This window comes from Aegilops tauschii, chromosome 4 (assembly GCF_002575655.3).
Source record: "Aegilops tauschii subsp. strangulata cultivar AL8/78 chromosome 4, Aet v6.0, whole genome shotgun sequence".
In the NCBI taxonomy this organism is placed as follows: Eukaryota; Viridiplantae; Streptophyta; class Magnoliopsida; order Poales; family Poaceae; genus Aegilops; species Aegilops tauschii.
The window spans coordinates 101,630,923-101,654,706 of record NC_053038.3 but is presented as its reverse complement, the minus strand read 5'-3'; the positions used below and the strand labels follow the sequence as shown (position 1 = coordinate 101,654,706).

At 45.2% G+C, this 23,784-nt stretch overlaps 3 protein-coding genes across 3 annotated transcripts; 1 reads left to right on the top strand and 2 right to left on the bottom strand.

Moving 5' to 3' along the window:
- Positions 1 to 1,359: 1,359 nt before the first annotated feature.
- On the bottom strand, positions 1,360 to 3,831 carry LOC109762980 (uncharacterized). Its single transcript, XM_040386777.3, has 4 exons — positions 3,182 to 3,831; positions 2,755 to 2,858; positions 1,752 to 1,846; positions 1,360 to 1,670 (listed from the first exon to the last, which is right to left on the bottom strand). The coding sequence occupies exons 1-4, from the start codon at positions 3,251 to 3,253 to the stop codon at positions 1,513 to 1,515; spliced, it is 429 nt and encodes a 142-aa protein (XP_040242711.1). The 5' UTR covers positions 3,254 to 3,831; the 3' UTR covers positions 1,360 to 1,512.
- Positions 3,832 to 3,907: 76 nt separating this feature from the next.
- On the top strand, positions 3,908 to 5,714 carry LOC109762979 (uncharacterized). The gene is made up of 3 exons (XM_020321855.4): positions 3,908 to 4,548; positions 5,159 to 5,242; positions 5,348 to 5,714. The coding sequence occupies exons 1-3, from the start codon at positions 3,910 to 3,912 to the stop codon at positions 5,477 to 5,479; spliced, it is 855 nt and encodes a 284-aa protein (XP_020177444.1). The 5' UTR covers positions 3,908 to 3,909; the 3' UTR covers positions 5,480 to 5,714.
- A 555-nt stretch (positions 5,715 to 6,269) lies between these two features.
- LOC109762982 (F-box protein KIB4-like) lies at positions 6,270 to 10,174 on the bottom strand. Its single transcript, XM_020321858.3, has one exon. It carries the CDS (start codon positions 9,618 to 9,620, stop codon positions 8,190 to 8,192), a length of 1,431 nt encoding a protein of 476 aa, XP_020177447.1. The 5' UTR covers positions 9,621 to 10,174; the 3' UTR covers positions 6,270 to 8,189.
- Between the last annotated feature and the right edge of the window lie 13,610 nt (positions 10,175 to 23,784).

Sequence of the window (23,784 nt, the reverse complement as noted above, 5' to 3'; positions counted from 1 at the left end):
CGTGCGGGGGCAGCGCGGGAGGGAGAGGGAGAGTGCAATCAATCAGCCATGTTGGTCTTGTCTCCTACGGTGAACTTAACTACGCTACTCAATCAACTAGAAGTTAGTAGTTTCCATACCTGCACATAAAGCTTCATATATCACAATCGAAGAACTCGGGAAAACCACGGAGTGAAATACACTGCTAGATGGTCATGACAAATCATGATGACAGGCATTACGCAACCAGCAAGCAATTAAACATGCTGCCATATGGTCATGTTGTACAACGCTACTAGTTACCACAACAATTCAAGCTAATCATTCTACTAGAATATGAGAACTACCCAATTTTCAGAACCACATTATGTAAAAGTATATATGATGACTTAGTGGGTTCGCTTAGTAAGGTAAAGTATTCAGCTATTGTAGTGGACTGAAATGCCATAGTACGCCAACAGCCTCACTAGAAGTTAACTTGTGGAAGTCTTAAATAAACAATGGTGTGGGATCTTATATCAGTAGATAGAACATGAAGCATGACTTTTTCTCAAAATAAAAACATAAAGCAACCTAGCAGAGCAGCCACAAGGTGCATAACTAGATATAACAGGGTGCTTGAACACTATGAAAAAAACAGTATATCCGCAGAAAATATGAACATACAAGAAGCAAAGCAATCAATCAATGAAATGTATAGTAGCCATGTGCAAACATAAAACTGAGAAACATGCGACCCCTAGTGTTCTGAATGTCAAGGCTCACAGTTGGTCGACTATGTCTAGCGGTCATGCAGTTAAAACTTGAAACATATAACATCCCAAGATTCATGCTAAATCACTAAACCTAGTTTCCATAAGTGCCCATAGAGCTGCAAATTTCATAATCGAAGTACTCTGGGAAGACCACTGATGAATCAATCACGATGACATGCATTATGCAACTAGCAAGCAATAAACATGCTGCCAGATGGTCATATTGTACTACTAGTTACCTCAGCTATTCAAGCTAACTATTCTAGTATAATCTGGGAACTACCCAATGTTCATAAAACATATGAAAAACAATTCTAAAGCAGTGCATTACATGTAGATACTGGAGAATGATACAAACCATCTACATTAGAGGATTTCAACTGGTGCAAAAGGTTCATCCTCGGAAAACTTTGCTCCTCGCTGAGAGGTCCAGCATCTGCCTCCCTCATCAGGCTGCAGGTGGGACTGGTAGTGGGCGTCCCACCACATCCCACTCAATCCCAACACACTTTGGTGGGTGATAGCCAACAACCCAGTAAAACTTATGTGGCTTAAGTGGGATCAAGTGGGGTTCCCACTTCCGAAAGGTATACACATGCAGATATGTGACGTATATATGCACATATACAAAATGGATTCTACTTCACAAACTATGTTGCGTATCCAACATGCAGATACGAGCTGTGGTTGTATACAACATGCATACATGAATCGTAGTTGCAAGTTAGTAATAACATGCAACCAGACTGCAACACCATTTTTTCTTCAGAAGTGAACATCACTTCATTAATAAACACCACAAATGACAGAAATCTGTGAACACATCACACATCAGAAGGCTACATGCTCTAAACATGGTCGACATGAGCCATTTCTTTCTTCCCGTTTCGAATATCTCCAAGATGTTGAATCCTCTCGCGTGCATTTTGAAGAGCCCTGCAAGTATACATAGTTCACAACATACAGTATGAGACAAGAGAGATTTTGAAGCTTATCAAGCAGAGATCTATTTTGGACCTTGCCAATGCCATACTCTTCTTCCCAGGCATCGATGCCGCCCGAACCTTCGTCGTGCGCTTCTTTCTGGCCACCTGGATCCACTGCAGTCATATCTGGCGGAGGAGAATTGAGGCATCATTAACAACATGATGAAAAAAAGAATTGAGGAGAATTGAAACATCTTTGTACAATAGAATTTAATAATACATTGTGAGTAATACAAACATATATATCAGTATATATCTATGAGCCCCTGAAAAGCATGTTGTGGTACTTGTAAATTATCTTATGAACGACTGCATTAAGAAAGAGAACAAAAAGGCCTAGCAAAACAGCGGATTAGAGCACATTTCAGTATCCACCTGAAACTAACTGAAGATATGTGGTAAACAGCTTAAATCAATTGTTGGTACACAAGAAATTCAGGTTTAAGTTGCAGTCATGCATGCATGAATGAGATACACATGATGCCAGTCCTATCATATCAATATCTGAAACTGCACAATCTGTATGAAATGCCACTGTTTGTTTCCTTATAAAGATAAGTAAAACATTCCCATCAAGAAAAAAGCATGTGAAACAGTAGTACTTCATTGGCTGTTTGCCTATTACTCCCTCCGTTCCTTAATATTTGTCTTTCTAGGCATTTCAAATGGACTAAACATACGGATGTATGTAGACATATTTTAGAGTGTAGATTCACTCATTTTGCTTCGTATGTAGTCACTTGTTGCAATCTCTAGAAAGAAAAATATTTGGGAACGGAGGGAGTACAAGTAACATGTAGTGAAATCTGTCCTAGTATTATCTGTCCTTGTCTAGTACTAGTATTATTCAGAGGATGAACACTCGGTCTGAACATGTAACATGCTGTAGGCTGCCCTGTTTCCTTGTACCACCTAACTATCATTTTAACTACGAGCTTTGGATCTTCAGTTAGATAAATCACAAAGTTTTGGCTTCAGTTAGATTTAAAAACTTTGGACCTTCAGACAACAAATGTACAAGCGATCGAATGTACCTGCCGCCCAGGACCTGGGCATCGAGGTTGGGGGTGACGGTGACCTGGGCGTCGGGATTGACGCTGCCGGCGACCTTGGGGCCGGGGTAGGGGCTGGCGGCGATCTGGTGCAGTAAAGAGTAACAGGTTTCAAAATTGTAACAAGCATCTGCAGAATAAGTACAACTAATATGTAGAACAAGCATCTGCATAACTAGTCTGCCAACAAGCATCCGCAAAAGAAGTACAACTAAATTGTAACAAGCAGCTAGCAAGTTCAACTAGTCCAATTCAATTGTTGATCGACAGCTAGGGAGTCCCTCAGGACCAGTACTCTCATAGGCAGAAATCTTACATTCACTGGATAGCATCTCATCCATGGACCTTGAATGAGTCTTGGATTGGTCATCAAACTGAAGAATGGAAAGATGGGATCTGAGACACGTACCATTGAGTAGATTGGGCATGGATGCCGGTCAGTTGGTCGGCCGTTTCGTTTCGTCGAGCAGGTGGCGGGCATGCTGCCATTGGAGTTGGGAGGGGTGGGTGGGTGGGTATGAGGGGGAGGAGGTCGTGGACGTCCGTGGCAGCGAGGAGACGGAGAAGAACCAGCGCCGCGCCCTTGAGGTTACTCGCCGCCGCCGGTGCTGGTGGTTGAGCGCCGAGGAGCGAGGATGCGATGCGGTGAGCCAGTGAGCAGACCTCAAGCCACTTAGGGGTTACGGCTCGGTCGGTTCGGTTCGAACCGAAATGTGCCGGTCGGTTGCCCTATTGGCACGCGGGGGTTTGGGAGCACCCACGGTCGCCGGCCGCCGGAGCTCGGAGAGGCAACCGGACAGGAACTAAAAAAAGAAGATAAAAGAGAAGAAAATGGTTGGGCTCAATTAGCCCGGCCCAGGAGAAAAAAGGCCTCCTCGTGCGTGCCCAACCAGAGAGAGAAGAAAAAAAAGGCCAGAGAGACGAGGAGGTGGCCGTTAAATTCAGTTCGTCCCCGCCCTCCCCGCGTACTCGTCGCTCGAAACCTTCTTCCTCCTCCCACCTCCGTCCCAACTCCCAACGCCACCGCGCCGCACTGCGACTGCCCCCACCGGAAGCCAGCCAGCCACCGCACCGCACCCTCCTCCCCCTCCACCCTAAACCACATCGTGCTCCCTCCGCAAGCCCGCATCCTCTGCGATGAATCAAGTTGGCCAGCGGCCACCACCGCCGGTGCCGGAGCCACGCCCACCGCCGCCGACAGGGAGCTGGATCAGGATCTTGCGCTCGGTGGCCTCTTCATTGGGCTTATCTCTCCGCTCTCTCATGGTGCTACTTTGGCGCGCATGCCGCTTACCGGCGGGCCAAGACGAGGAGGAGCGCAATGATGCCAAGAACAAGAACGAGACAGGCGGCCAAGATGATGAGGATCGCCTGAAGAAGACGGAGATTGCCGCCAGGAAACGAGCAAGGCAGAAGGCCAAGAAAGCGGCCAGAAAGGAGGCCAAGGCGAAGGCCAAGAAGACCAAGAAGGAGGCCAAGGCGGAGGACAAGAAGAAGAGGCAGGAGGAGGAGGCCATGAAGAGGAAAGAAGAGGAGGAGGCGGCCAAGGAGGAGGCCAGGATCAGGGAAGAAGAGCAGAAGGCAGCCAAGGAGAAGGCCAGGCAGAAGCTTGCCGAGGACAAGAAAAAGGCTGACCTGGAGGAGGCCAAGAGACGGCAGCGGGAGGACGCCGAGCGGAGGAAGGAGGAGGCCAGGATGGAGGAGGAGGACAGGCAAAGGAGGCGGGAGGAGGCCCAGAGGAGGAAGGAGGCGGACAGGAACAAGGATGAGTATGAGGTACGATCGATCATGCGCTTGCTCGTTCCTTTTGCTATGAGTTCAGTTTTCCTGTTCCTTTCTGCTCCTGTCTGAATTGGCAAAATGAGGATCATCAGCGTTACTTTCTGTTCATCAGCGTGTTTTGACCGATCATCAGCGTTTAGGCAGGTTTAGATCTCTGAAAAAAAACTGATGTTTGCTGTCACAATAATGGTAGAAGTAGAATAGTTGATCACAATTCTGTTACATTACAATTTAAAACCCCAATCCCTTGCCATGTTTTAGTTTCTACTGAAGAATTGCCTGAAAAATGCCCACTGCTCTGCTTATGGATGATGCAGAGGGTGTTGATTTTTTGTATGGAATTTTAGTTAGTGTTCGATCTTGATGAAGTGACCGATCTAAGGATAAATCACCACCCCGATCTCTATATCTAGTCAGGTTGCTCCTTGTTATCAAGACTACAGCCACCGCTAAGCCTACCTGAAAACCTTTGGTCATTTGAAGATGGGGATTTATCAGATAGCTGTTTTGGTGAAGAATGTGTATCTTTCCTTAGTGTCACTTGCCATGTTTTAGTTTCTACCGATGGAAGATTTAATCACCGCTAAGTAAACATGTTTTGTAGGATGAGAAGGATGTTCACATTAGTTACTGGTCTCAAAATCACAACAAGCGCAAGAAGCAGTGCCTAGGCAACATTCCAGACGAGGTAGCTATGTTCTCTGAAATTTCCTTTTCAAAAAATGTTCTCTGAAACTTCAAATTGTGTGGTGAAATAAATTTTGGGACTAAATGCCATCGATTTTCTTTTCAGATTGATCGCCATAACAACAAGTTTCACAAGGGAGTTGAGATGCGAAGTTGCAGGAAGAAGGGCTGCCTTGTTAGAGCCAATAAGAGGGACATCCAGGTCCATGAGTACTACTGTCATGGTTTGAGCAAATGAGGCCCCTGTTTGGTGCTTCTCTAGTGAGTGCTAGCATTAGTTTTTACTCTGTTTCACATGAGCTGTGCGCGCTAGTGTGCTGTTTGGAGAATTTGGTACGAGAATCTTGTGAATGGCCTTTGGTGATGAATGCATGTACGAAAATCACTATGACAAGCAATGCAATCGAATTGCAGTATACATGTCAAAGCTGGATCCAATTCTGGGCATGTTTTTAATCATGTTCTGTGATGTCATTTGTTGTTCCAATCCTAGCATTATACTCCCAGTTTTTTTTTTTTTTTTGCATGGTGTAGCAGTACTCAGTTCTGGTTGTGATGATCCATAATCAGGAGACTGATGAACATACTGGTTAATTATCTGTGAGAATGCATGAGGGGATGCATGCATGATGTCCCTTTTCACCCAGCATGTCTAGCAATCTTCTGAATTGTTAGTAATCTGTCTCATGTTAACTGCATTTTATATGCAATCTTGTCCCTACTAGCAGCTAGGTTTGCACATGTGGTAATCATCTGCAATGTTGGCCTTAAAATAAAGACGCTGCGATTTGGTAATCATCTGCCTCATGTCATTTGACACGATCCTATCATTCATAACAGTCTAGATTAGTCAATGATGTGTGCAGGGATCCCTGTTTGTTTGTGCCGCGTAGCAGTATTCTGGTCTGCTTGTGATATATTCACTTATTCAGCAATAAACTGATAAACTAGCGTACTGGGAACATCAGGCACAACATATGCTTGTCCCTTTCCACCCAGCATGTTTAGTAATCTTCTGCCTCATGTCATTTCGTATGTAAATTTTGTATTTACAGTGACAACACTTCTTTTCCCACAACAAAAGTAAATACGCGCTCTGCCTGTTTTTAAGACAAACTAAATACAGCTGCAGGGTCTGAATGTAAATTCAGAACCAGCCAGAATGATCTGGACCTTACATAATGTCTCTGAACTATACTTAGACTTATCATAGGGATTAAAAGCATCAATCTTCAAATAAAAGCCCTTCGCACGCCTAACTGGACAAACCCTCTTCTTGCCAGCCTTCGATCGAATAGCATTGGGCACATGCAACAGCTTGCCTGCGCTTGCAGCTAGAAAAGACACGCCATTTCCGGTAGTGTTATAGACACGCCATGTTAGTGTATTCTCTTGATTTCCGAACAGCATCATCAATATCTAAGAGGATGTTACTGCTGATGTCTCTGCATATATTATTCAACTTCTTTCATACACCCATATCACCAAGGCATACACGTTCTTGGTAGAGCAAGTTCCCGCTGACGAGTGTTTCCATCATAGTTTTCATCCATCTGCGCATATGTGGCTTGAACCTGCGCAATGCCCCATAGCGTGTGTAAGTGGAAATCCACAAAAATCTTCTCTACTATTACAGAGAGCAGTATTTGAATGAACAGCACGCCATTCGATATTTGCTAGACACCCATCCAATCTTTTTTTAAGTGCTGAAAATCACTTGTTAGTTCTAGTATAAGGAGGCTGTTTTACAAGATCGCAGAAGATATGAATTGTATAAACCCATGTCAAAGCAACAACGTTGTTTCATAAGCAGGGGTACTTTTTTCACTAGCCTACATTACGACATTCAGATGTCCCATACAAAAGGCAGGTCAAACCAAACCATCATTCACGAGAAATGATCATTCAAATCATTAGTTGTGGTCCCTGAAGATTTCAATTTTAAGACGAAGATTACCTACACTGTGAGGCATGGGTTGACGAAATGCGGTGCGCAAGATACTGCATGTTTCACTGTCATGGCCCCTTGTTCAACCTCAACATGAGATCAGATTCATAGCTGCCTAGGCGTCTTGGAATCTGGGGCCAACAGTTGTTTTCCTGTTTTTTTTTTGGCAGACTGCGCCAATAACTTGAAATTGTAGTGGAATATTGGATCCCCAATGAGCATGAGATGGCTTGATGATCATGGCAGATATGTAGCAAGATGGATGGCATGGTAAAGTTCAATGAGGGAAAAACGCCACCGTTACATGTTTTTATGAGCCTGCTAACAAATATGCCAATCACAGTGACATTCGGCCTGAATTGAAGATTCTAAACTGTTTCTAGTGAGAACCTTCCGCTTTTTGAAAGTAACTCAGCAGAAATGCTTGCCAAAGCATGAAAGAAAGTAGCCCAGGAGCAAGAGTGTAACTACATATAGCATTCTAATAAAATCTTCAGTTATCTTCAACTATGGACAGGGATTAGCAACTGCACTAACAACATTTGCTGATAATATTTAGTGCACATGATGTCACGTTCAATGGCTAGTTAATGCGAATCAACCTAATTACATAAATGATTCAAGAACAATGAAAGCATCAGTGCAATCAGAAATACAGTACATAATATCACATACAGAAGAGAATAACAGACCATTCTACCGAATGGTTACTACGTGGCTTGTACTATCTGTTATAAGGGGGAAAATATCAAACAAACAATATTCAGTCAGAATATGCATGTGAATAGGAAAGAAATGTGAGAACAGAAAACATAATTGTTGTAGAGCACCATTTTCATTCCTAATATTTATTTCTCGGTCATAGTTTCATCAGATACAGCAAACAACATATGAAAAGGAGATAGACAGGACATGCTTCAGTTGTCATAGCATCTGCCCATAAAAAAATGGATTTGGTCGACGGACCCCATAACCAAGGTACATAATTACAAAAGGCTACCTATTTGCACAATGACAAGTTCATCACTGTAAGACTGGGTGTTATCCATATGGGACTCGGCCAGCTACACCAAAGCGGAGATACAATTTCTTCCCTATTGTCATCTTCCAGGTTAAGAACACCTATATCCCGGGGATTCGTCTTATACTTCCAATTACATTCCTCATCATCTGTGAAATAGACACAATTGGCCTTCAGTTGCGGATATTCTTCGGCACTAAGGCATAGCGACTGGTTACGCCCAAGAAACAACACGTTATGATGCAAGCTATTTATTTCCACAAGCTCTTCTGCTTCCATATTGACTTTGTGTAACAAGACTTTATTAGTTTTAACTATGAGCTCCTCATAACCCGCATCTATGAGTTTTGCCTTCCTGCAAACTTGCAGCAAATCGCCCCATGGAGCCTGAAGAAGGTAGAATACCCCTTTGTACTCACTACTGTAAATGTCAATCTCATCTGCAATTATATTCCTCGTGACGTTAGGACTAGTGAGATCAAAAGCATCCATTCTTCCGGATTTCGTGGATGCATATAATAGACCATCCATGTAGATGCATTGTTCATAGTCCCAACCCGGCGGCAGCGGGGTCCACTTACAATCTCCTACCCTTGCAAATGAAAGCTGATATCCTGGACCATGGATGAGAACCACAATGTAGCTTCCTGTGGACGGATCTGGAAAGATAAATGCCCTGATGTAGACATGGTTACGAAGCTCGTCAGGAGCATAACTTAACATTTCGGGCTCTACCTCCGGATCGTACAGTTGGTCCCACAATTCATACTTAATAAGTGTGCCTTCATTGCCAAAGATTGGCTCTACATAACCAATGGTGACCACCGACGGGAGAGCAATCTGTTGACCAGTGACCGGATTGATAAGGTGTAGCTCAGACTTGTCATCCGCTGTAACTAGCCAACCATGTGATGACCCAATAAGATACCTATTGCGGATGGGTGGATCCGGGAGAGTTAAATTGTAGACCCTCTTCTCCGCGAGGCTGTAGAGACAAGCTACGTTCTCACCAGCAGATTCAGAGGTGTAGAGGAGGCAAGGCGTCTGAGGCCGTTTGTACTGCTCAAGCTGGCTGCAGAGGCTGGTATACGCGGAGCGCCAGGAGGAGCTGACAGCGGCCGCACGCATGAGGTCAGGTATCTCCAGGAGTGAAAATATGTCCATCAATACATCCTGCGGCAGCTCCGGCAAATTTCTCACCAGAGTTTCAGTTTGCATGGGTGGCGAGACCTTTCTCAATACATCCTGCGGTAGCTCCGGCAGTTTTTTCAACACAGTTTCAGTTTCCATCGGTGGCGAGACCTTTCTGAATTTCCCCAATGAACCGGGAGAAAGAGCCAGGAGCTTAGGCAAAAATTTCAGGCCAAAATGTTCTAAGCTCATTATCCTGGCTACGCTACAGGCCTCCATTGGAGCAATTGCAAAAGCAGGTCTTGTGGGGGAAGAGTTGCTTCAGCGGCAAACCAATTGGACTTGGCTTGTAGGAGTAGTATCTAATCTGAGAAGAAGCACACCGAGGGCTGGCTGCACTTTATATCCAGTCGAGCCAAGGCCTCACCTTTTATCCGATTAGAAGAAGGGAGTCCGGATCCAAGGACGAAACGGCCGGGAATTGTTGCCGTAGAAACTCCGAAAAGATCTGGAATTCGAATCCGAGCAATTACCGCAAGGGCTCCCGTCGATTGCTCCACTGCGCCTCGGAAGGATGCCCCCCAACGACGGGAGAGGGAGAACCAACTAATTGCCCGCCGCAGTGTAGCCCGACGGCTCGGCCGTCCCAGGATCCGCGGGAAGGCAGAAGGTAGCGCGGGCGAGCTGGGGCTTCGTCCGTGGCGGTAAATGGGATACAGGAGGGGTGGTGAGATTAGCAGTGGAAGGCGGCGGCGAGAAGGTGCTTGGCTCCGCCGTCTTCATCGCAGGCGGCGGCGTTGTGGGGGCAGGTCGCCTTGCAGAGGTGAGCGGAGAAGGCGTCAGTTATGCGACCGAGCACTGTGTGCTCCGCGCGAGCGAACGATTCCTTTTTCATTTTCTTGTTTGATTTGAAAACTTTCGCGCGAGCGATCAATTACACCACTAGTGTTAGAACTTGGCATAACAGTTCATTTTAGTGCTAAAATTTATGATATACATATAAATGGTTTAAGAACTTGGTTTAACAGTGTAAATACGATGTTGTACACACCTAAGTCACGTCAGTTTGGCGTAGGACCCGCTGTCAGTGACAGGAAGGGAAGGGAAGGGCAGGGCGTGTGCCTGTCTATGCGCCGGTGGCTAGCCAGCACACCAATTTGGATTTGATGACCATGCAAAAAAAATGGATTTGATGTCTTTTTTTTCTACGAATAATATCTCTTACTCAATCACCAAAATAGTGGCATCATTTACAAGCAACAAAATGACCGCACTAGGGGCATCATCCATCCAAAAACCAGAGATAGAAAATTTAGCTAACCTCGCCAATTCATGAGCTACCTGGTTAGATTCCCTATTACAATGATCATAAACAATATGATTAAAATCTAATGACATGAAATAACAATCGTCAAATATTACACTAGCAACCGAAGAAGAATTTCCGTCTTTAAGAGCTTCCATGACCTCAATGTTGTCGGAGTTGATCTCAATTTTACTGCATCCTACTGTCGTTCGAGCAAGATTCATGCCAAACCGAATTGTAGTCGCCTCAGCTACAAATGAATCAAAACATATGTCATTTTTTTCGTTTGCAGCAGCTATGAACCGGCCATTGTGGTCCCTAAGAACAACACCAACCGAACCTTCTAGTGTATCCATATCATATGCAGCATCAACATTCAGTTTGGCATATCCAGTTCTAGGCTTCATCCATAGTGCCGACTTCTGCTTGGCTTTGGGTGCACATGAAATAATATAGTTTGCCGATAAAGCTCTAACAGCCAGGTTTATTTGAGCAGCGCTTTGTGTAGATTTCCCATGAGTTAATTTTCGTCTTTCGTACCACAATAACCACGCTGTAGTTACCACTACTTCTATCAACTTTGGCAAGCCCAGAATATGAATGTCATGGTCTTTTAAGCACAACAATGTTCCAGAATAGCCTCACCGGCCCTGTCCACCAAGCAGCAAGCATGTCTTTTTAATGATATCCTCCATACCTAATAATTTCCACACATTAGCTGCAAACTTGCACTCAAACAACAGGTGCTTGACATTGTCAGGACCTAAGTTGCACACCGGACAACTGGAATTTATTTTGATATGCTTATTTGCAAGAATTGATCAGCAAAGGATCGCACTATGAAGTGCCCTCCAGATGAAGATTTTAATCTTTGCTGGGCATAATAACGTCCAAACTGAATCCCAAATACCTCTCTGATTCAAAATTCCCTCTGAAGATTGTATTTTACTACCGAATTGAGATTCTCAAATACCATGGTAAGCTGAACGCACCGTGAACACACCTGTTCTTGTCAGATTCCATGCCAGAAAATCAGTCATTTCATGTAGTGGTAATGGAATTGCAAGTATACGTTGGGTGTCCACCTGCCAGAAGGTTTGCCGAACTAGCTGTTCATCCCAGTCCCCTGTCAAAGGATCGATGAGGTCGTTTACTCGTGACAAAAAGGTTATCACGAGCAGTTATCACCTTTCTGGAACGTGATTGAGGAATCCATTCATCATCCCAAATCTTAATTTTTGCCCCGTCACCTACTCTCCATATATACCCAATCTTTAGGGCCTCAACACCAGCCATTATACTTTGCCAGGTATAGGAAGCTTTCTTCTTTATAGATACTTTGGTATATACTTTAGGCTTAACCATATAAATTAAGAATTTCCATGCAAAAAAATATAAATTAAAAATTTTAATCCAAAAAACAAAATACAACAGGTTACATAGCCGGGGATACCACCCGAACACAAGACGTCCAAAGTATAATTACGCTTTGCATAATTTTAAAAATTCATGTCATTTAAAAATAATTCATGTGTTATTTTAAAACATACCCATACAATTTAAAATATTTATGAATTATAAAATCTTTTTATAAGATTTAAATAGTAAAAATACCATAATCTACAATCCGATGGCACACTAGGCTCATACTTATTTTTCATACATATTTTATACTTAATTTTAATTAAAAATACAAAAATAATGTTTTTAGAAAACACAAAAAATATTAAAACACGTGAACTCTTTTTAAAACAACCTAAAATTTTCTTAAACCATGATCACCTTATATCCTACATGAATATGATATGAAAAATCAGGAAAGAAAATCAACATATATAAGAATTTATTTAATATGTAGAAAATTCTAAAACTAATTAAAATATTTTTCTTAAAATCTTAATAGTTTTTAAAATCATATTTTTCAAAAAACATCATAAGATAATTATATGGGTTTTTGTTATATTAGTACGTGGATATGTTTTGATGTTATATGAACATTTTTTAATATAATTTATTATACTTATATGTATATTATTTATAACACATTATTATAATTTACAAAATTTTAAAAATCCCCAAAACTAAAATGTTGAAATTGTTTGCACTGACTGCAATTCGGTTCAACCACATGATCGTTTTCCGTTATAGTCATGAAGTGTAATTATACTGCGGAAATATGTTACCTCTTTGGTTGGAGCTGTATCCCCGAGCACTAATTTAATTACTACCTCCTTTCCGGTTTATAGGGATCAATTCAAATATCTCACCATCCAAGGTAGATGATGAGTGGTGAAATAATTTTTGTAGTTTGTAAAAGCACTCAATTAATGTGTTTGTTTTTCTCAGAGAATTGTGTTTACCAATGCATTAATTACAATACATGCATGCATGAAGTACATGCATTGATCAATTTTCTCTTAATCTTTGCATGCAATGAATTAATGCACCTTGAAATCTGAACATGTGATGGGGAACAATCAAATTGAGACTTATAAAACGGAAAACCTAAAATTTTGAGATAAGCCCTATAAACCAAAAAGGAAGGAGTATATGGTTTTTTGTTAAATTAGTAGGTGGATTTGTTTTGATGTTATATGAACATCTTTAATGCATTTCTATTGTTTATATGTATATTATTTATAGCACATAATTATAATTTACATATTTTTTTTACCGAATTTAAAGATGCAAAAAACTAAAATGTTGAAAATGGTTTCACTGACTGCAATTCAGTTTAGTCACATGATCGTGTTGTGTTATATTCATATAATGTAATTAGACATCACAAATAAGTAACCTTGTCTGTTGTGGTGGTATGCCCAGGCACTTATTTACCCTAAGGTTCCTGGTTTGGATTACCGAGCATGCACTGTTTTTTAGATTAAAAGTTCAGTTGGATTTTTTGTGAGAAATGTTCAGTCGAAATATATAAAGGATACTTCTTCCGTCCTTAAAATAGTGTACTTCCAACTTTGTTAGAAAGTCAAACTTTTTTATGTTTGACCATATTTATACAATAATACACCAACATTTATGCAATCAAATTAGTAGCATTAGATTCATGATAAAATATATTTTCATCATATGCCTAGTTGATTTCACAAACATTGATATATTTTTGCAAAACTCGGTCAAACTTTGAGATAGTTTGACCCTCCAACAAAGTTGGAAGTACACTCTTTCAAGGACGGAGGGAGTATGTATCCTCAAGTGACAACAAGGCCGTCTAGGTGGGCTGGAATCGGCAAGCCGCTGGTTTAAACCTCCGACAGACCAATTTATTTTCTGTACTTTTTTAATCAGAGGAAAAAATTATTGAGGGGCTTTTCGCAAACAAAAAACGGCCACACACCCTGCCCTTCCCTTTCTGTCACTGACAGCGGGTCCCGCCATGCTGGCATTGAAGGAAATATGCCCTAGAGGCAATAATAAAGTTGTTATTTATGTTTCCTTATATCATGATAAATATTTATTATTCATGCTAGAATTGTATTAACCGGAAACTTAGTACATGTGTGAATACATAGACAAACAGAGTGTCCCTAGTATGCCTCTACTTGACTAGCTCGTTAATCAAAGATGGTTAAGTTTCCTAACCATAGACATGTGTTGTCATTTGATGAACGGGATCACATCATTAGAGAATGATGTGATGGACAAGACCCATCCGTTAGCTTAGCATAATGATCGTTTACTTTTATTGCTACTACTTTCTTCATGACTTATACATGTTCCTCTAACTATGAGATTATGCATCTCCCGAATACCGGAGGAACACTTAGTGTGCTATGAAACGTCACAACGTAACTAGGTGATTATAAAGATGCTCTATAGGTGTCTCCGAAGGTGTTTGTTGAGTTGGCATAGATCAAGATTAGGATTTGTCACTCCGTGTATCGGAGAGCTATCTCTGGGCCCTTTCGGTAATGCACATCATTATAAGCCTTGCAAGCAATGTGACTAATGAGTTAGTTGCGGGATGATGCATTACAGAATGAGTAAAGATACTTGCCGGTAACGAGATTGAACTAGATATGATGATACCGACGATCGAATCTCGGGCAAGTAACATACCGATGACAAAGGGAACAACGTATGTTGTTATGCGGTTTGACCGATAAAGATCTTCGTTGAATATGTAGGAGCCAATATGAGCATCCAGGTTCCGCTATTGGTTATTGATCGGAGATGTGTCTCGGTCATGTCTACATAGTTCTTGAACCCGTAGGGTCTGCACGCTTAACGTTCAATGACGATTTGTATTATGAGTTATGTGATTTGATGACTGAAGTTTGTTCGGAGTCCCGGATGAGATCACGGACATGAAGAGGAGTCTCGAAATGGTCGAGAGGTAAAGATTCATATATTGGAAGGTTATATTCGGACATCGGAATGGTTCTGGAGTGACTCGGGTATTTTTCGGAGTACTGGGAGGTTACCGGAACCCCCCGGGGAAGTATTGGGCCTTCATGGGCCTTAGTGGAAAGGAGAGGAGGGCCGCAAGGGGTGGCTGCGCGACCCCCCATGGTAAGTCCGAATTGGACTAGGGAGGGGGCGGCGCCCCCCTCTTTCCTTCTCCCTCTCCTCCTCCTTCCTTCTCTCCCTGTTGTGGGAACAAGTTTGACAGTAAGAATAGGGGGTATGTAGGAGGAGGCAAGGCCCAGCTACGGTGAGATTGTGCACGCAAGATTTACGAGTTCAGTCCCTTCTCGGAGGAAGTAAAAGCCCTACGTCTCGGTGCCCAGAGGCTTGGTCGACTGGATTATGCGTGAGAGTTACAGGGGGTGCGAACCCTTGTGCCAGTGGAGGGGGTGGCTTATATAGAGTGCGCCAGGACCCCAACCATCCCATGTTACACAGGGTTTAATATACCTTAAGAAAGGGCGTTACTGGTAACGCTAGCTATAAAGAGCTATAAATGATCTTTAAGACTACAGAGTGAACGCCTGACCGTTGCCATCCTGAGTGACCTTAGGTCTTCTGTACTCCGAGTGGTTTCTTGTATGGTCGAGTGACTTCATCTTAGTCGAATGGAATTGGGGTATCCGAGTGAGATAATTGGTCGAGTGGATTGCACTCCAAGGTTACTTCAGTCGGTGTCCTTTGTTATACTTTGAATGTTCTTGACTCTAGGGTAGTGACCTTGGGTAGGGTGTCTAGGCCTATGACCATACCATAGGTCCATGGCATCATCATTAGCCCCCGAATGGATTGAGGTCTGAGTGAAAAGAGAGTTGAAGTTGATCCCGACCCGAGTCTTATGCTTCAGAGGCATTTTACCTGAGTCTGGGAATCACTCTAAAACTTCAACTTTATTTCAGTCGCCTTGATCGATTCAGAGGTCGTCGAGTGAACTATACTGATAATCTTCGAGTGTTGATATGGTACGAAATCATCGGCGCGGTTGGTTACTCTGCGGTTCCCGGATCTCACGGGATTCGAAATCATCGGAGCGCGCCGCAGTAAACGGAGTGGATAGACAGGGGCACCTCGATCCTTGCGCCACCTTTTTTGCCACGTATCGGGCGCGCGACTGTTGCGGGATTTGACAGGATCACTTGGGCCCACAAGTCAGCCACTCGGAAGCAGGCCCATAAAAGGCGCCGAGGCCGATGCATTTGCACAGTGCGCCTTATTCCCCTTCTTCTTCCTCTGCTTCCCCACCGCGCCCCCTTCCACTCTTGACGCCGCCGCCCTGCCCGTGCGCAGTCCGCCGTAATGGGAAAGGAGAAGACGGCGGCGCTGGAGCGAGCGAAGAAGGTGACGGAAGGGCAAGAAGACGAGTCGGGGGTCATCGTTGAGGTCTGGATTGCTGCCTGGTTGGATCCAAGGGGACTGGATTCGATCCACGATCCAGAAAGAAGATTTGGAGGATCTGGCCGGCGCGGGCTTGATTGCTCACGGGTCTTGGAGGTTGCCGGGGAACGAGACCGAGCCTCGGCCGCAGGAGGGTGAGTGCGTCCTCCTCGTAACCCATGTCGACCGCGGTTTCACTCTGCCTCCGCATCCTTTTTTTCGGGGTTTCTTGAACTGTTTTGGTGCCCAACTTCATCACTTCTCCCCCAACACAATCACATATCTCGCTGCGTATGTTTCTTTGTGCGAAAACTTCTTGGGTTGTCGACCGCATTGGGGTCTATTCAAACACATCTCTACCTGCCACTCTCAAACTGTGAAAAGACAAATCCAACTGATGAAAAGACGCACGTGATCCAAATGTGCGGGGGTTTAGGGATTCAGATGAGGGGTAGGAGTACTTTTCCTTCTATGACCCTTCCTAAATCGGTTATAGGGTGGCAGTCGACCTGGTTCTATTGCCAAGATGTTCCGACCCCTGGTCAGTCGACTGGTCTTCCCCCCTTCACCATGGACCGAGCCCGCCAACCCTCTTCATTGACCGTGACTCCAGCAGAGAAAGTAGAGGTGTCCATGCTAGTCGACTGGGTAGTTCAATTAGTCCGTGATGGTGTGACCGGCATGGATTTGTTGGAGGCGTTTCTCAGTCGACGCATCCGGCCTCTCCAAGCTCGCGATCATCCAATGTGGATGTACTCGGGCACTAATGACACCGCTCGGGTCCACCCAGAGGAGGTCACCGAGGAGACAGTGGCACAGTGGTTGTGGAGCATCACTGGAAACAAAGACAACCCCAGGGGGTCTACAAGAGTTGTTCCATTCGACGCCAACAATGAGCCAGACAAGGTCCGACCTTTGTTACCGAATGCCTTTTTATTCTGATTTGTAACTGTCCTTGAATCAGATTGATGCCTGTTTAACTCCTTCCCTGCAGATTTTTACTAAGATGTACTCGATGCCCAACGGGGAGCAAGTCCAGGAGGGAACGGAAAGCACATATGAGAGTGGCGACTGGCAATCCCCCGACGATAATGAGGATGACAGTGATGACTCGGACGGCATTGAGGAAGTCGACTCACCACCTCGCTCAGAATGCCGATCCAAACAGTCTCAAGACCCCACAGGCGGGCGTGGCAAGGCAGCTCCTCCAAGCACACAAGTGCAAAAACGCACTTGGACTTCATCTCCAGAACCGTCTGAAAAGGCCGCCAAGCAGCCCAAGGTCGCCCCCTCAAAGCCTCGGAAGGCCTTGCCCAAGATCAAGGTGGATGTTCCCATCACTTCTGCGTAAGTGTTTTGCTTTCTCTCTTTGCTTTTGCATCGTTTGGGAACTTCTATGTTATCGTCGACTCATTCTCTTTCTTGATCGAGTGAGTTCTGAAACTTTCAGTGCTACTACTTCTGGGACTTCTATGGACATTTACAAGGATGAAGATGATGAGGAAACCAAAGACGCGGCCACTTCCAAAGCGGGTATGCCTCTACAATCTTGCCCTCATTTTGTCAATTGTACTGTCGATCGACTGAACTCTTACGGTCGAGTCTTTTGCAGCACCATCAAATGTCATTGAACTTCCAGACGATGATGATCATGAAGATGTGCCTCAGAAGACCACGGGAAGAAAGGGCAGGACTTCGATCAGGAGGGTGCCTACCAGCAAGGTACCTCAGTCGACATCAGCGCCAGAAGCAGTGATCCAGCAGTCCGGAGATCCAATTCGGACTTCTGTTTCTTTTGCCGATCCTGTATCGACTGATTGTCCTTCGGCGTCGACCGCCCAAGTCCTTGCTCCATCCATACAACTCCATGCCTCAGATCCTCTGGCTGCTTCGACTATTCCACCAACTTCGCTCTTTGTTGCCCATCATATCCCAGAGGACCCAGTGAGCACTGCTAAGGAAGCTATACGCCAAGCAGGACTTAAGATGGAGCAAATGAAGGTGGTGCACGAAGCTAGCAAGGCTGCCTACGATGCCAACTCTGCTCTTCAAACCAATGTCCAGGTGAGTTGATTTCCGACTGATCTTTGCTCTGTTAGAATACGGTACTTGAAAACTACTGCTTTATTATTCGTAAGATGTCTGTGGATGAGCGTTTTGAAACCTTTAATGCGCATCTATCATGAGTCTGCACCTTGCATCCATTCACCCACTGGGTGCTTTAACTTTTGCTGTATAGTTCTGTCACTTGAGTCGACTAGGTCACATCGAATGTGGTCTTGAACCAGTGGGGACACGCGGAGTGCACCCACTGGGTGTAGTCCCCGAGACCGCCGTCGAATGTTTGATTCGGCGGGGGTCTTTGTCAAATGTCTCTTTACAGTTCTTCCACTCGGTCCAAATAGGTCGCGCCGAATGGGCTCTGGACCAGTGGGGGCACACCAAGTACACCCACTGGGTGTAGTCCCCGAGACCGCGGTCGACTGCGGGCAGTCGGCGGTGGTCTGAGAATAAGTGTTGCCATTGTTTTTATTCCGACTGGACAGACCGTGTCGAGTGGAAAGTCGAACCAGTGGGGGCACGCCAAGTGCACCCACTGGGTGTAGTCCCCGAGACTACTGTTGAATGTTTGATTCGACAGTAGTCTTAGAACTCTTTTTGCCGTAATAACTTGAACTTGTATCTCATCGCTCGGAAGCAACCGATCTTCGTTTCTGTCGACTGACATGTCTTATTTGTTGACTGCAGAAATCTTGTGAGCTCGGGGCCCAGTTTACTGAATTGGAGAGGAAACATATCCAGCTCAATCTCACCTGGAGTTGGCCAAGGAGAACTTGTAGAAGGCTAAGGATGAAGCAGCTACCATGGGAGGTAATAACTGATCGACTGTTCGCCTTGTCATTTTTTTCTTTTCATCTTTTGAACCGAGTGACTCCACTCGAACAGATGTGCGTAGTGAAAACAGACAACTCCAAGCTCGTCTGAAGAATGTTATTTCTTTAGAAAAAATTAAGCAGGCTCTGGAGCAGAAGGACCTCGACCTTGCAGCAGCGCAGAAGACGACGTGAGAAAGAACTGAACTTGCTGACAAGAAGCTGGCTTCAGTCGGCAAGTTGGAAGAAGAGAACGCCAAGCTGAAGACTGCCATTGACGAAGCCAAAAAAGAAGTCGTGTAGCTGAAGAAGGACAAGGTGGCCTTGACCGAAAAAATTGGAGATCTCACTCGGAGGAGAGACGAACTGGAGACCTATCTGGGAGGACTCGCCAAGAAGATGTTCCTTATGCTTGAAGGTACTTTTCCTTGCCTGACTGATTTGCAACTGTCAACTCATTACACAACTGTCGACTCACCATTTTCTGTGTGTGCAGAATTCTGTCAAAAACTTTGAGGAAGAGACTGGGCGGAGACGAATCTGGATCCCATTAACTCCCCTGTCAAGGACGAAGCTGCGACTGGAATCTCGCTTCGCCAGTGTTATGGACTATCTTGCACGACTGAAGGTGGCGGTGTCGCAGTTGACATGACGCTCTGGCCAGATATGACGTTCCAGAATGACCTCGAGTCTCTGATGACTCGACTTAATGAAATACCCGGTCGAGTGCAGGCGTGGAAGAAGTCATCTGCTCGGTGCGACGCTGACGTGGCTCTGTCACTGGTCCGCGTTCATTGCAAGGAAGTTAAAGAAGAGAAGCTGGCAGCTCTCAAGGTCTCCAATACCAAGAAACTTCAATTCCAGTCCTTCATGGAGACCTTCATCGACGCTGCTACTCATATTGCTGATGGAATCGACCTGGACGAGTTCGTCGAGCCAGCTAGTCCTCCTCCTGCGGAGTGAACAAACTTTATGCCTTGATTTTATTTGCCTCAGAATGTCGAGTGATTTTGTAACCGTTAAACTCTTTCGGGCCTGATGCCCGAGCACTTCTGTTCGCGGTTCTGAACCTTGCTAGATTTATCTGAACTTGGTTTTTCTTTGAATATAATTGCTTTGTTTTTACCACTTTCAAATCTCTTGACTCTGAGTGAAACTTGACTCTTCACTCGGAATAGACGTTTGTACTTGTGACGCAGCTCCGACGAGAGGGTCGCGGACATGAACACTAGGTGCCGCGCACGACCTGCACCTCGTCGTCCTTGCGGATCAGGATGGAGCGGACGTTGTACTTGTGGCGCAACTCGGAGCGTGTAGCCAAGTTTCCGAGAGAGAGGATTGCTCTCCACTCGAGGTATGTTTGTAGCTTAGGCGAGTACGGGCTCGCAGCTAAGTCTCCAAGTGGGAGGATTGCTATCCACTCGAAGTATGTTTTAACTTAGGCGAGTACAGGGTCGCAGCTAAGTCCCCGAGTGGGAGGATTGCTCTCCACTCGAAGTATGTTTTAACTTAGGTGAGTACGGGGTCGCAGCTAAGTCTCCGAGTGGGAGGATTGCCCACCACTCGGAGTATGTTTTATCTTAGGCGAGTACGGGGTCATAGCCAAGCCTCCGAGTGGGAGGATTGCTCACCACTCGGAGTAGTTTTGTAACTTAGGCGAGTACGGGATCGCAGCTAAGCCTCCGAGTGGGAGGATTGCTCACCACTCGGAGTAGTTTTGTAACTTAGGCGAGTACGGGATCGCAGCTAAGCCTCCGAGTGGGAGGATTGCTCACCACTCGGAGTAGTTTTGTAACTTAGGCGAATACGGGATCGCAGCTAAGCCTCCGAGTGGGAGGATTGCTCACCACTCGGAGTAGTTTTATAACTTAGGCGAATCGGGTTCGCGGCTAAGCCCCCAAGTGGGAGGGTTGCTCTCCACTCGGAGTATTTTTGTAACTTAGGCGAGTACGGGATCGCAGCTAAGCCCCCGAGTGGGAGGGTTTCTCTCCACTCGGAGTATTTTTGTAACTTAGGCGAGTACGGGATCGCAGCTAAGCCCCCGAGTGGGAGGGTTGCTCTCCACTCGGAGTATTTTTGTAACTTAGGCGAGTACGGGATCGCAGCTAAGCCCCCGAGTGCAAGGGTTGCTCTCCACTTGGAGTATTTTTGTAACTTAGGCAAATCGGGTTCGCGGCTAAGCTCCTGAGTGAGAGGGTTGCTTTCCACTTAGAGTATTTTTGTAACTTAGGCGAATCAGGTTCGCAGCTAAGCCCCCGAGTGAGAGAGCTGCTCCTCACTCGGAGTGTTTTTTGAAACTTAGGCAAATCGGATTCGCAGCTAAGCCACCCACTGGGGCATTTGAATACATATGCTTAAGGGATAACAATCATTAAGATACTGCAAAAATCTTGTCCTTGATAAGCAAACTGAAGGATTCTTATTACAACTCATCGATCCGAGTGTTTAGGTATAAAAACGGCAGAGCAGCTCCGCATTCCACGAGCATGGCTCGTCTTCTTTCTTGGCTACATTGTAGAGGTGATATGCCCCGTTGTGGATCACCTTGGTGATGATGAAGGGGCCTTCCCAGGCCAGAGCAAGCTTGTGAGGTCGCTTCTGGTGCACTTAGAGTACAAGGTCTCCCTCTTGAAATGCTCGACCTCTGACGTTTCTGGTGTGGAAACGACGCAGGTCTTGCTGATAGATGGTCGACCGGATCAGAGCCATCTCTCATTCTTCCTCTAGGAGATCAACAGCGTCTTGGCGTGCTTGTTCCGCTTCAGCTTCTAAGAAGAGTTCCACTCGGGGGGCGTTGTGCAGTAAGTCACTCGGAAGTACAGCTTCAGCACCATACACCATGAAGAAGGGAGTTCGGTCTGTCGACCAGTTGGGAGTTGTTCTCAGACCCCATAGGACGGATGGCAATTCAGTCACCCAAGCTCCAGCAGCATGCTTGAGATCGCACATCAGTCGGGGTTCCAGCCCTCGTAAGATCAAGCCATTTGCCCTCTCTGCCTGCCCATTTGACTGCGGGTGCGCAACAGATGCGTAATCGACCCGAGTGCCTTGGGAAGCACAAAACGCTCTGAACTCATCAGAATCAAAGTTGGAGCCGTTATCTGTGATAATACTGTGAGGGACTCCATATCTAAATATCAGCTCTCTGATAAAACTGATGGCAGTGCTTGAATCAAGATTCTTGATAGGCTTGGCCTCAATCCATTTGGTGAATTTGTCGACTGCCACAAGCAAATGAGTGAAACCACTTCTGCCAGTCTTGAAAGGTCCAACCATATCCAACCCCCAGACTGCAAATGGCCATACGAGTGGAATAGTCTTCAAGGCAGATGCAGGCTTGTGAGACATGTTTGAGTCGAACTGGCAACCTTCGCACTTGTCGACTATATCTTTTGCCATCTCATTTGCACACGGCCAATAGAATCCCGCTTGGTATGCTTTGGCTACGATGGTCCGAGAGGACGCATGGTGACCACAGGTCCTGGAGTGGATCTCATTTAGAATCATCCGACCTTCTTCTGGAGATATGCAACGTTGAGCAACTCCTGTGACACTTTCCCTGTAAAGCTGTCCACCTATCACGGTGAAGGCTTTGGATCGACGGACGATCTGGCGGGCCTCATCTTCATCTTCTGGGAGTTCCTGCCTGAGCAGGTATGTGATATATGGCACTGTCCAGTCGGGGGTGATCACTAGAACTCCCATGATCAAGTCGACTACAGCTGGGACTTCAATCTCAGTCGGATTGGTTGAACTTATCGGTTGTGGGGGCTCTTCCGTGAAGGGATCTTCTTGAACTGATGGGGTATGGAGATGCTCCAAGAACACATTACTGGGGATAGGCTTTCGAGTGGAACCTATCTTCGCCAGATCATCAGCAGCTTGATTCTTGATTCGAGGTATGTGGTGGAGCTATAATCCCTCAAACTTCTTCTCTAGCTTTCTTACTGCATTGCAATAACCAGTCATAGCTGGGTTTCTGATATCCCACTCCTTCATCACCTGATTAACCACTAAGTCTGAGTCGCCGTAGACCATCAGGCGACGGACGCCGAGTGAAATGGCCATACATAACCCATACAAAAGTGCCTCATACTCAGCTTCATTGTTTGAAGAATCAAAGTGAATCTGGTGGACATAGCTGAGCTTGTCACCTGTTGGGGATACCAAAACCACTCCAGCACCGGAACCATTCAACATCTTGGACCCATCAAAGAACATAGTCCAATGTTTCGAGTGAACCTCAGTCGGTTGTTCTTGCTCAATCCACTCGGCGAGGAAATCTTCTATTGCCTGAGACTTGATTGCTTTCTTTGCCTCAAACTTGATATCCAAAGGAAGGAGTTCAATTGCCCACTTGGCCACTCTACTAGTTGCGTCCCGATTGTTCAGAATTTCAGATAATGGAGCATCGCTGATGATTGAAACCAAGTGATCTGCAAAGTAATGTGCAACTTTCTTCGTGGTC

Excerpts from the sequence above, each read along its gene's own strand:
- LOC109762980 (XM_040386777.3), bottom strand. The coding sequence starts at position 3,253 with ATGCCCGCCACCTGCTCGACGAAACGAAACGGCCGACCAACTGACCGG. Across the intron at positions 2,859-3,181 it reads CATGCCCAATCTACTCAATG|ATCGCCGCCAGCCCCTACCC; the intron begins GTACGTGTCTCA and ends TTACTGCACCAG. Across the intron at positions 1,671-1,751 it reads AAGAGTATGGCATTGGCAAG|GGCTCTTCAAAATGCACGCG; the intron begins GTCCAAAATAGA and ends GTATACTTGCAG.
- LOC109762979 (XM_020321855.4), top strand. The coding sequence starts at position 3,910 with ATGAATCAAGTTGGCCAGCGGCCACCACCGCCGGTGCCGGAGCCACGC. Across the intron at positions 4,549-5,158 it reads GGAACAAGGATGAGTATGAG|GATGAGAAGGATGTTCACAT; the intron begins GTACGATCGATC and ends CATGTTTTGTAG. Across the intron at positions 5,243-5,347 it reads TAGGCAACATTCCAGACGAG|ATTGATCGCCATAACAACAA; the intron begins GTAGCTATGTTC and ends TTTTCTTTTCAG.
- LOC109762982 (XM_020321858.3), bottom strand. The coding sequence starts at position 9,620 with ATGGAGGCCTGTAGCGTAGCCAGGATAATGAGCTTAGAACATTTTGGC.